Genomic DNA, 13,760 nt, shown 5'->3' with positions numbered 1-13,760 from the left:
TCATTTTTTTGGTTTGTTTTTCTTTTCTTTTTTTTTCCATTTATTTTTATTAGTTGGAGGCTAATTACTTTACAATATTGTAGTGGTTTTTGCCATACATTGACATGAATCAGCCATGGATTTACATGTGTTCCCCATCCCAATCCCCCCTCCCGCCTCCCTCCCCATCCCAACACTCTGGGTCTTCCCAGTGCACCAGCCCCGAGCACTTGTCTCATGCATCCAACCTGGGCTGGCGGTCTGTTTCCCCTTGCTAGTATACTTTCAATGCTATTCTCACAGAACATCCCACCCTCGCCTTCTCCCACAGAGCCCAAAAGTCTGTTCTATACATGTTTGTCTCTTTTTCTGTTAACTCTCATTTCTTAAACTTTTCTTTAGAACAAACTTAAAGGCTTGATTCTAAGTTTGAACGTAGGTGCAGTAGCTGAAAATCTGGTCATTACCCCCTACAGACAGAAAACTTTATACACTGTGTTTAGTTATCTACTTTTAACAAAATTGCAGTTGACTTTGCCAGGAAAAGAAAGAGTAAACTAGAAAATAAAACAACCAAACACAATGTACTGTTTTCAAATATGGAGAAAATCATTCAATTGAATGGATTTTCTAAGATACGGCATGCTAAGTTAGGCTGTGAATTATTCAACAGATCTTCATTAAACTCCCTTCATGTGTCAGACACTTTTCTAGTAATTTGAGATACAGCAGTGAACAAAAGAAAGGCTATACCCAAGAAACCTAAATCCTGTGGGTGTGGTCAGTGAGTCTGGAGAGAAGGTGAGCTATTTTCTTGCCTTCATTATGACAGATATCAGTGAAGTTAGAATGATGATGTAAATAATTCCATTTTGGCTGTTCAGTTTTACTTACCCTTGAGGGCACAGATCAGCCTTCTCCACTTAACGTTCTTAGTCTATCTTAGCCTATACTAATTTTTCTTATAGATTCTGTGTATTATTTACACATCATAAATTTTACCAGCTTATGTACACAGGTTCCTTTTATCATAAAAATTTTCAGTTCAACTATCATTAGAAGCCAGTATTAGAGCATTTCCCTCATCCCTGAAAGATTAGGCAGTCTCTCTCCCCACACCCAGGCACTCGCCAGTCTGACGCTTGCCTCTAGAAATGTTTTTTTCTGAATGTTTCATGTAAATGAAATCATACAACATGTGATCTTTTCCATCTAGCTTCTTTCCACTTAGCCTGATTTTTGTGATTCATTCATGTTCTAGGATAAATCAGTAGTTTGTTCATTTTTATTGCTGAATAATATTCATATAATAATGATGCAGATATATACCACATTTTGTTTATCCATTCACCAGTTGGTGTCCATTTGGATTCTTTCTAACTTTTGACTATTATAAAGAAAAATTAGTAATAATCAGTAATGTTAGGAATATCCATGTGTAAATTCTGTGGAATTTTAAAAGCATTTTTTGTTGTTTGGAAGAGACTCTGACTGTCAAATATATTAATCAGGGTGTTAAAGGTGAGAATGATATTATCCTGTCCTATTCTTCCTTCTCTCTATTTTCTTATAAATGCTGCATGAATTCATATTATCAGTGATTGATTTACTGGCTAAAGATTAAAAGAATGAATAAAGGTAAAAATGCAGTATGCATTACTCGTAAAGTAATGCAAGGTATAGCAGATTTAGCGGTGAAATCATCTGTATATTGTTTTACTAGAAACTACCTAGAATTTCTAGTGTGCTGGGTTTCTACATTTGTATGAATTTCTCAGGTCAGTTTCCTTAAGACATATCTTGGCTATTTACTGCTCTCATTTGGGAAGGGTAGAATAGCAAAAGTAGGGGTCCAGTGGAATACACTAATTTCTTCTTCTACTATATGCAGACTAACCTTAGGAGGATTAATTTGTTCAGTAGAGAGTACAACTTAAGAGTTTTAAAGGTTTGGTTAAGACCGAGGATTTTGCTCTCATGCGTCCCAGTATGTGAATGACTAGAATGAAATGGACTGCATTGGGCTGTCCTTCCTTAGTGTGAATTCATTACCAGTTCATAGACTGAAAGGCAGTGCTATTTCTCTGCACTTCTAAGTGGGTTAATAGGGTACTCTACAGGAAATGGGAATCAATTAAATCTCTTTGCAGACAGAAACTGGAGTTCAGGGTGATACAGCATGTGAGCGCAGTGGCTTGCGTTCATGATAATGATGCCAGACTGTCAGCAATTTGCTGAGCACAGTCAAGGGAAATGGAAGGCACTCAAAAGCTCTCCAGGCCAGTCCTGTAAACAAAGTGAGAAGTCAAAATAGATAAAAACTCTTTGGCATAGGAACGGGGACAGAATAATTCATTAAACAACCCATAGATTCTCTATGAAATACAGTCTTTCATCCCTCAGGTGCCCTCCCTACTTTCTTTGATAAAGTTAATTCCAAATAGTTGTATAAAATGTGAAAGTTGTTACGATATAGGCTACATGAAAGATCAAAAACAACAGCAAAGGAAAGCTCTTTGTCCCTTTGCCCATCTCTATATAATGTGGCTGGGTTTACCATGTAAAGTGAAAATATTTGAATAAGAGCCAACATATTGAGTGATTTTTAAGTGCCTGACACTATGCTAATTGAATTATATGAAAGAGTTTATTTAAACTTTGCCACAAATCAATGAATTAGGTGTCATGTTGAATTCCATTTTATGAATGAAGAAACTGAAACACATTAAGTAATGGGTTCAGGTCACATAGTAAGGGATGAAGCCAGGATTCAGCCCTAAGCAGCTGGCCGCAGAGCACATGTGTATAATCCAGTGCTACACATTTTTGCCTATGCTTTCATCATTCTGTTAACACATCCTCTGGATGAGCTAAAAAGCATTTATCCTTCTTTGTTGAAAATAACCTTGGCAATAGGTTATCAGACTCAGAGAGGGAGAATATAGGGAGATTTGATTTTATTCTTTGGGTATCAGAGAAAGATAACCTGTAGGTAACATAAAGATAATATGTAAGTAATGTAACTTGGTAATAGTTAAGTCACCAGTACCTTTTCATTGACATGGTTAGTCAGAATTACTTGTATTTCATTAAACTTCTCTGATGACATTTCATTACCAGTTCTTTACGGTTAAGTTGGTTGCCATGTGGGACTGTGCAACTTGTCCTTAAGAAAAGCCTCTGAGGGAGGCTTTTGAGGAGCCCAAAGAGATGACTTGAAAGGATTCTAAGATACCAGAGAAAAGTAAAAAGGGGGCACAGAAAGTAAGGATAGTGGTCTGAAGCAAAACAGCCAGTTAGTCTAGGCCAGAGCCGTTTATAGGCTAGTCTATAGATAAAAAAATTGTTTTTCACAAGTCTGCTATATTTCGAGTACAAAGATGTTATTTTTTTAGTATATCAGTTGAAAGAGTTAAGATGATGAGTTCCAAAACTAATTGTCAGTACCTCAAGTATAGAGCCCCTAGAGATTTTGTATTTGCAGGTTTTCTGTGCGCTGATAGCCTCAATAAGAATACTAGCATGTAGCTAATTTGCCTCTCAGAAAGGCTTTTCATGTTAGGTGGGTTTTTAGGGAATTGCGCCCTTGGAGTTATTACTAGAAGTTTCTCTGCTATACTGAATAATGAATGCAGAAGCCTGTTGAAAAATAGTAAAGGATGGGTGTTATGCTTTGCTTTATTTTCTTATGAGGTAGACTAATAGGGACTAAATGTTTATGGATCTATCTAGACTTGATTATTACGGGATTTCCAAACATTCTTCAAATCCTGCTTATGTAGATGCTAATGTAGAAGTGGACGCTGATCCCTTTGCAAAGACACCATTACATGGTCAAGTCCAGTCACAATTAAGTGATACACAATTAAGTGATTTTGTTTTTGGTGTTAATAGAGCACTTATTTGACATGTGTTGGTGAGTTCCAGCAGTGTAGCTGCCTCACACAAAAGAAAAATGACTGTTTACAATTCATGTTTTTAAAGTATTACATCTGTCCTAACTCAACAATGCTAATGTTTATCACCAGAGAAATACAATTAGCAAAAGTCATTGGTTGGAGTTATTTTTAAATAGTCATTTTTTAAATTGAATTGAGGTAGACGTCATGCTTGCAGTTGTTATAATAATTAAACTTCACATTTATCTGTGAATGTTAAAATAGTCACTTTTTTGCTTTGCATCAAATTTGCAATATAGTTTGAAAGTTGAAGAGTAAGCTCTAAAAAAACCTGACAAATTTATATCCTTTACAGTGTTTATTCTCAGGCCTTAAATTATTAAATATATAAATATTCTTCCCGGTTTCCAGGTATTAATTTATCTTTGGTTAAAGCTGTTCCAGATTTATGGTATGTGATAAAGGCTTTGGTAGACTTCTAAATCTTATTTTATCTTTTTTATTATGAATGCCTTGGAAGCCAGTTGAGTAACAGAGTTACACTTTTGTAATTAGAATTTTACAATCTAGATTTAATTAATGCAAGGATGATAGTGATTCACTGCTGATACTATCTGTTTGAATTATTAAATTTTTTCTAAAGAGACAGCTCTCCAATTAGGACTTTATACAACTTAATTAGCGACTTTACAATAGATACCACCCAGGGAACTGTGTGTTCATATTTGGCACTGTAAAGTTTGCTAGTTGCAAAATAGGATTACATGCGTCTTTCATTTCCTAATCTGTTTACCTTCCTCTTTTGCTTCTATGATCTGAGTATAAACAGATAAATAGATTCAAAAACTACCAAACAACATTGCTAACTTCATTAACAATAAATACTGAGCTTTAGTTAGAGCAAGTTTCACTAAACAAGTGATTTGAATTTGGAGCTTAGGGTACACACTAGTTCGGTAAGTTACTGCACTTTACTTGGTATATTTCTGCAAAATGACTTGTGTAACATTTGCTGTCAGTCAAAGCTAAGGCTTTACCAAATAGGTGATATTGATAGTTTATCAACAAGGTACATGTAGGGGATACACTCAGATGTTCTTCTGTCTTTTGTTGGAAGTTTCATTCTACCTAGAGCAAAAGCATGATTCCAAGATGGTTCAGTTCAGTTCAGTCACTCAGTCGTGTCCGACTCTTTGCGACCCCATGGACTGCAGCACGCCGGGCTTCCCTGTCCATCACCAACTCCCAGAGCTTGCTCAAACTCATATCTATCAAGCCTTAGCTTTGATTGACAGCAAATGTTAAACAAGTCATTTTGCAGAATATATACCAAATTCATGTCCAAGATGGTTCCCATCTCAAATTTTATTTCCAGACTTGCCAAGAGAAATCTTAGCATGAGTAGACCACGAGGGAATCCACTGAGAGCTGTCACATGCCAACGCCTGTCTTTTGAACTGGCAGAGGCAGTGTAATAATGGCACTGCCCCCTGCGATGTTAAGCCTTTTTAGACAAAAAGCAATTCACTGTAGCTAGTGCATCGATAAGAAATGTCAGCAAATTCCCTCAATCACTAAGGAGTTCGAGTAGGGGATGGGGGTAGGAACAAGGGAACCGCACAAAGCTTCTCAAGAGGAAAATTGACAGTAAATGAATATATCTTTAGACTCTCAAGAATAATAATAATCTTTTGTGAGCCATATTTTAAGAATGAAATATAGAGATGGAAAACTGCTAATAAATTCTATCAGGTCAGGAAGGCTATAAATACCTCATATGAGACTTTTCTCATCTATCAAACCCTAAGTAATTCTACAGTGCAGATTCCCCTACCAAAGTTGAAAGGTACAAATAATGTTGAGGTGGAATATATTTTGAATATTCTTAGAACTATTTTATAAATAACTTCATAAAATATAAAACTTCGGTGTTGTATTTCAAATTCTGCACTGTTGTGACTTACATTCTCAGAAATTGCATTGACCTTTTTAAGGAAATTGATTCCAGCATGGGAGAGAAACAATATGTTGAAATACTGCAGTCTCCTGTCCTACATCCATTTCATTTCACTTAAAATTTTATTTACTGGGAGTGATTCCAGTGTGGATGGCTCTCTTTGCCACTTCTAGTGGTCATGTTTGGCTTTTCATTGTATTCATACCATTTTTTCCCCATGTGGGCTTTGAATTGTGTATTTTGTTTGATTATGATCTGAATGGAATATTTGCCAGTCACATTCAAGGGCTTCAGAATAAAGCAAAAGACAGAAAATAAGTATCTGCCTAAAAATAAATCATAACGTTTGGAGAAAAATGATTCCAAATCTATGAAAACTTAAAACGAGCAACTCCTATGACTCAGAGCTTATACCTCTTCACTAAGAAATATGCACAAGCATATTGTTGCCTTATTGATGTCAAAGCAAAAATATTTGTTATCTACAGTTACAGAATGCAGAAATATTTTTAAGGTTGTATAATGATGCAGCACAGATTGTTAACAGTATTTTGCTCTGCGAGACATAGACAAGAAGATTTAGGGTGTTGAATTTACTAAAAATGTTCCAATTTCTAAAAGAAGAATGCTTTAAGATAATACTTGTAACATTAAGAATTACTTGTAAGGTTAAAATTTTTAAATGGTGTCTTTAAATGATTTTTTTATATCAGATGCTCCAAAATTCCCCAAAGAAAAAATTGACCCTCTTGAAGTGGAGGAAGGTGATCCAATTGTCCTTCCATGCAACCCTCCCAAAGGTCTGCCACCTTTACACATTTACTGGATGAATATTGGTAAGTAATATTCTGTTCTATCAATAAGGGGACATTTTAATTCCATGCATTGTGTCAAATGACATACTGAAACGAAGGATCCAAAATTAATATGAACTTACGAATGTGATATCAAGTATAGTTTAAAAACTACTTCCATCCATAGTCTGCTCTAAGTTCTGAATATACATGAAAGCACTAGAAAACCACTAAATATGTCTTGATTTTGTCATATCTGGAAAGAGTAGAGTCTGTTAATATGATACAATATGTCTATGAAGGAAATACTTATTTTCCAAACATCTTACTTACCTTGGCACTATTATCCACATCAAAGTTGAGAATGGCTTGTATCTGTGTTGCTAGCTTTATATTTCTCTTTTAATATGTTGCACCTACTTAATACAGTGGTGCAGAAAGAAATGAGTATTAACTTCTGTGTTTAATTTTCCAAAAGCTATCGTCAGCTCTTGCGTTGGGATTCCAGCTTCGTGTAAACCCTACTTCTGGCATGTGTCTTAGCAGGTCTATCTAAATCTTTCCTCATTGTGACCCCCAGAGTAAAGTAATAATCGTACAGTGTTTGAAAGAAAGCAAAAGAAGCTACTCTTGATTGTAACCAGAGTTCCAGATTCCATCCATCATAGAACTTAACTAGGCTGCATCATGGAAGAGGGATTAATATCTCAGACACAATTTTGTGAAAATCTGTTTTTAACAAATATGATCCTAATATAATAAGAGTAATAATTAGGCCATTATCCGTTTGGTTTAGTTTTCAAATAAGTCAAAGCAGACCTATAGAGCAGAAGTAGAATCCTAAATGGTCAGGAGAGGTCGAATGCTCAGACTAGTTGTCCATCAGTGACTTCAGTTAATGGTGATAAGCACTCTCTCAATGATTTTCTTGTTTTTTTGTGTGTTTTATTTTTTACTAATTGCTTCTATAGTAAGACCAGACTTGGGAGGAATAGGAAGAGCCTACCTGAAAAATAAAGTAATATGAAAGAAAGGATACTGAAAAAGAGGCATCGAGGCATAATAAAGGACAATTGCCCCTTTTAATGACAAGATATTTCTCTTCCAGAATTAGAACACATTGAGCAAGATGAGAGAGTATACATGAGCCAAAAGGGAGATCTGTACTTCGCAAATGTGGAGGAAAAGGACAGTCGGAATGATTACTGTTGCTTTGCTGCGTTCCCGAGATTGAGGACTATTGTGCAGAAAATGCCAATGAAACTAACAGTTAACAGTTGTAAGTTGAAATAATTTTATTGTGCCAGCATGAATGAGGGAGACAAATGTGTCTGTAATTTTATTCTGGTTGAAGCCAGTTGAAGCTGGGTTGATATTTTCCAGCATTGTTTAGTTTAACTCTGGAGACTTCCTTCCAGATGAAAGAGACATCTGCGGCTGCACATTAACAGTAGCTCTGACTCCTGCAGCCAGAAAATCAAATCTCAATTCACAGGACAAGTGTATTTCACTTGATGACTAGAGAGTCGAGTCATTTTCCTTGCGTGAAATACAGAACAAAATTCCAGGGTTTTCTCAGCAAGTCTCAGGCTCAGAATCTCTGTGATTTCGGATAAACTGGCAAGGCTGAAAATCTGGGAGAAAAGAACAGAGTCAAAAATAACAAGAAGTAATATCATTTTTATCACATCAAACTTTTTCTGTGTTTCCCAAATTGGCAAAGTTATTTGAATTGCTTCTCTTTCCTACTTGATTCTGCAGATGGCATTCTGGGTTCTTAAATTTGAAAACTGTCATTATTAGTGCAAGAAATAACCAAGATTCAAAGGGCAGAGATAATCTCCAGAAATTCATTGACTGAATAACTGGCTCTGGTAGAGTCAAAAGTTGGCATGACCATTCCATTGTCTAATGTGGTTCATAATTTTTTCATAATTTGGTTCATCAATTTGTTGTGTGTTGATTCTCTATGCCAGGGCTTCACTATAGTATCCTTCAGCAACCTCAGTTCTCTTTAATGGAGCTCTAATTTGTGTCCTTTCCACCCAGATTTCATCTATGGTAGCTCAAGATTAAGCTCTTTATAAATGTTTTTCAACTATGTTCCCAAAGACGCTGTTCTAGTGAAGCATGCTTATACCTCATTTTGTAATTTTTGTAGGAGAAAACTATGGCTTTTCATTGTTTTGATGTCAGCATCTACCATTATGTTTGTGAGTTTTTTCTTCCATTTTTTTATTTCAGTAAAGCATGTTAATGACTCGAGTTCATCCACAGAAATTGTTTCCAAGGGTAAGTTGATGACATGTAGAATGTTGACATTTATTTTCACCTGTGGTCACTCATTGTCATCTCAGAATTTGAACTTTAATACCTTCTGAGTTTATTAATATACTATTAGTAAGGAGATACTATTAGTAAGCAGAGGGTTAACATAGAGGGTTAACAAGAACCCTTAACACAAAGGGTTCTATTTCTCCCATCCCCATTAAATGTATGTAATAGGGGGTAATATTTACAAATGCATAACTATATAAATACACCTATATACTTATTGATGGTATAATTACCATAAGTAAATACATATACATATATAAAATTATGTTTTTCATGGAGTAATTATTATGGGTCTCCCAAAATGCCTGCAGTTTGGCAGAGAGCTGTTACATGAAGAAAGGAAAAAGCAATGGTTTTTGTAATAGGGTGTAACAGAAGTAGAGAAAGCGTTGAGTGTAAGTCAAATGGTTATTTTCCTTCCTAGACCTCTTGAAGTACTTACTACGCAACTGTCCATTGTGATTCAGTGAGAAAGAATATAAGTTGCAGCATTTTCCAAGTTCACTTGTCTATAACATGGTTTTTATTATTTAAAAAAATTTTTTCCCATAGAACATTTAACCAAATGATATAGTAAGTAGTTTTTCTACAGAGAAAAGAATCATTTGTCTGAATGCAATAAATATTTCTTTTATAACTGGCACCAGCAATGAACACTCCATGATAACTTTGGTAATCTAATATACTGATAACATTACCAGGGCTGGATGAGGGTTCCCCTTGGTGCACCTTCAGTTTGAAAATGGACTGATTAGGTATATATAGGCAACATCATTTCCTTTGAGGTCAATAACACAAACATATAGTGTTATATCTTTTCAGCACTCAATAAAATCATTACACATGGATGGGAGGGGAGTTTGGGGGAGAATGGATATAATAGGCTGTACTCCAATATAAAAGTGTAAAAAAAAATCACACCGTATAATACATGTTCAAAAATTATTTTTCAAAAAACAAATAAGTGCTTGTCAGGAAGCGATGGCAAGGTACATACTCTGTCAGTACCTTCCATCCTCCACTCTGATGGCAGCCCTCACCTCGACACTTCGCTTATCACATCAAATCACATTGACATTGGATGTAAAACATAATTTGTGTGAACACTTGGAACAGAAACCAGAATTTGCATTGAACACGGAAGCTTCCTCATTTTCCATTGTACTTGAAGGGTTTCTTAGGAAAATGGGGCTTCTCTGGTGGCTCAGACAGTGAAGAATCTGCCTGCAATGTGGGATACCTGGGTTCGTTCCCTGGGTTGGGAAGATCCCCTGCAGAAGGAAACAGCTACCCACGCCAGTATTCTGGCCTGGAGAATTCCATGGAAAGGGGAGCCTGGTGGGCTGCAGTCCCTGGGGTCGCAAAGAGTCAGACAGGACTGAGTGACTTCCACTTTAGGAAAATAAGAAATGGACCATTTCCTCCCCAGTTACTGAGATGGCTTGTGAATCTTTTTGTGCAACAGTGTTTGTCTTTGAGGATATAAGACTGAAAGTAGAGTCACCTAATTGATAAATTCGTAGATGCCTGGTTGTGCACCACAGGCTTCTTGAATCAGAGTTTCTGGGTGTAGGGACCAGGAAACTGTATTATAAGAGGAATCCTGTCAGATACTTGGGCACATTCAATTCAAGAAAAGCACACACGGCCATCAAACATGACCAAGTATGATTAGAACGTGGAATATAAAACTATTGACTGTCGATGAGCTTAAGGCTTTCATCAAAAAACTAATTATCTTGAACACTGTTTGAACTTCTGAATTTAAAGATGTGGTTTGAATCATAATCTTTATAAAACTTAATGCAGCACTTAGTTAATGTATCTGAAGGGCGACCCATGCTTCCTGGTAAGAGTGGAATCTATTTAAGTAGGAATATATTAAAATGTGTGAAATATATGTGAAATAAATGTGTGAAAATAAATTAAAATGTGTGTGTAAATATACATACACACACACAGGTCCATATGGTTAAATATGTTTTAGGAAGGATCGAGTGCCAAAGGAGTTTCTTAGTTTGAACAAAATCTGACTCTGTTCTCTTCTGTTCTGTAGCAAATTCGATCAAGCAGAGAAAACCCAGACTATTGTTGCCTCCTCCTGAAAGTGGCAGTGAGTCTTCTGTTACCATCCTCAAAGGGGAGACCCTGCTGCTCGAGTGTTTTGCTGAAGGCCTGTGAGTAACTTGACCATGTTCATGACTTTTTCCATTCTGTCCTGTAAAGAATGAGATAGCAGTGAAGAGTGTGCCTGCATGCATCTTTAAAAAATGATTTCTTTTAGAAGAGAGAATCCTGTTACTACATTTCTGGGGAAAGTAATTTGCACTTCTCTCTGCAGATTTCAGGCTGTGACCGAGATTGATTTATAATTAGATAGCTCTGTCAGTTGGTGAAAGTGTGAATGGGGGTGTAGTGACTGTGTTCTCCTGACCTCAGTCAACACGGGGATGCATCCTTGGGGCATGAGGTTGTGAAGAGTCAGCCCATCACTGTTGGTGCCAGGGTTATGTCTTTCTGCTGTTGTTATTTGTCCTGCTTCTGCTTGTTACATTTCCCCAGGTTCGATGGATCTCTATTATTTTACCCACCTGTCCTTTGCACACAAGCAGATCTAGATCACGCAAGTTAAATTAAAAAAAAATTTTTTTTTCTGCACTGGATCTTTGTTGCTGTGCATAAGCTTTCTCTAGTTACCGTGTGCAGGCTTCTCACTGCAGGGGCTTCTCCTGCGGCAGCGCATGGGCTCTGGGCACGCAGGCTTCAGTAGTGATGCCGTGTGAGCTCAGCAGTTGTGGCTCCCGGGCGCTCGAGCACACGCTCAATAGTTGGGACACATGAGCGTAATTGTCCTGTGGCGTTGTGAAATCTTTCTGGACCGGGGATCAAACCCATGTCTCCTGCATTGGCAGGCGGGTTCTCAACCACTGGATCACCAGAGAAGTCCCAGATCATGCAATTTAAGAGTTTCACATCAGAACCAATGAATCAAACTTTTTTTCACACCTAAAGTACAGTTGAGCAAGTCCTCCAAGAAAAGACTTCACTTGGTCACCTCTTGAAATTGTAATGCTTGTTGAGTAGCTATCATAAGTCTGTGTAAACAAGGATCATCTTATTTAATACCTGATCATACAAGATTGTCTCTTTGCAATCATCACCCTTCTTTACCACCACATACCCATCCCTGCCACTGGGAATCCCGTGGGAAAATACATCCCACCTTCCTAGCACCTGAGTTTACTTACTCAGTTTGTAAACTCAGGGCTTTTTATAGCTGGTCATCTGGTTCATGGACTAGAATTTGAAATTCATACTCATTCGTTGTTCACTGTATATTCTGAATGAGTGGTTTTAAATTGGTCTGTGAAAAGGAGCAGATTTTAATGCTTTTATAACCCCTAAGCTTTGTAAATTTCTCTTTCAATCCTGCAAAATATTCAGGTTGCTTATCTGTATTAAACTGCCCAAGTATATTGCCATAAAGTAATTAGATGTGCAGTGACATGGCCTCTGTTCAGGAATTTTGTGTTTGTATTATATGAGGAGATGAAAGCGTCAGGTTCGTTTGGATCATGTTGGTAACTGCCTGCATTTTTGCTCTTATTTGTATGTGTTTATAGTGGTAGAAATTAGATTCTTCCATGGTTCATCACTATTCCTGGTTGACTCTGGGCAGGGAAAACATGTCAGTAACTCATTTCTCCTGTTTCCCACAAATGCCATAACTTACCTCTTGAGTGGGCTGCCAACTGCATGGATGGTCTTCAACATAATAGACTCTGTGGGCTTTTCAGAAAACGCAGTGTCATGAGCCAGTAGAGAAAAAGTGAGCACTGACATGTGTTGTCTTTGGGACTTGAGGATTCCTAAGGCCTTGTCCGAGAAGTTCATCTGAAGGGTTTTCATAGGTTTAGGCTAAGAATCCTATCTAGACTAGTTCTCTTCCAAGTGAATGTGATACATTGTAACATTTTTAGAGTACTTGAAAAAAAAAAATGTATTCTAAGAAGTTTTATTTTAAAAATGTAATTTAGTTAATTATTTACTTTTGACAGTGCTGGGTCTTCATTGCTACATGGACTTCTTCTCTAGTTGTGGTGTGCAGGCTTCTCATTGCAGTGAATTCTCTTGCTGCGGATCTCAGGCTTCAGTAGTTGTACTTCCTGGGCCCTAGAACACCGGGTCAATAGTTGTGGTGCTTGGGCTTAGCTGCTCTATGGTATGTGGGATCTTCCCATACCAGGGATTGAACCCATGTCTTCTGCATTGGCAGGCAAATTCTTTACCACTGAACTACCAGGGAGGCCCTCTAAGAAGTTTTAAACCACGAACTTCCTACTGTAATAGATTAATGAAGATATTGTCCTCTGTATTATGTGTCAGGCACTGTGTCTTGCACTTTACATACATTAGCTCATTTTATGCTCGCCACATGCATCTCATGACTCATTCCTATTGTAGGTTAGGCAAGGGCAGGCCAGAGAGTTGACTTCACCTCTCTACACTTAGTATGCAGTGGAGGCTGGGATTCCATCCTGTCTGTCTCCAGAACCCTAAACTACCTCTAAATTGAACTTCTTCAGCATATTTCAACCAAATGAACTGATGTGTTCAGTTAAAGGCAGGGTAGACAGAGGATGGCACTGTGCCTGAGTCTAAAGGAGTGGGATATAGTAGATGTTTCAGAAAATGGCTAGTACTAATGAAAATGTGGATACCATTAAGTAAAATGGGAAAGCTTTCAGAGGGAAAGGTTGAGGGGTTCAGATTCTGTAAGGTGAAAACTAAGAA

At 37.2% G+C, this 13,760-nt stretch overlaps 1 protein-coding gene across 1 annotated transcript in view; it reads left to right on the top strand.

Annotated features, from left to right (window-relative positions):
- Positions 1-13,760, top strand: part of CHL1 (cell adhesion molecule L1 like) — a 219,151-nt gene that overhangs the window by 147,050 nt on the left and 58,341 nt on the right. Inside the window, exons 7-10 of the mRNA XM_061128058.1 lie at positions 6,549-6,671; positions 7,738-7,908; positions 8,874-8,921; positions 11,023-11,143. Coding sequence (XP_060984041.1) covers positions 6,549-6,671; positions 7,738-7,908; positions 8,874-8,921; positions 11,023-11,143 — 463 coding nt within the window. The remainder of the gene's footprint in view (positions 1-6,548; positions 6,672-7,737; positions 7,909-8,873; positions 8,922-11,022; positions 11,144-13,760) is intronic.

This window comes from Dama dama, chromosome 24 (assembly GCF_033118175.1).
Source record: "Dama dama isolate Ldn47 chromosome 24, ASM3311817v1, whole genome shotgun sequence".
Lineage (NCBI taxonomy): Eukaryota > Metazoa > Chordata > Mammalia > Artiodactyla > Cervidae > Dama > Dama dama.
This window is presented reverse-complemented; position numbering and strand designations above follow the sequence as displayed.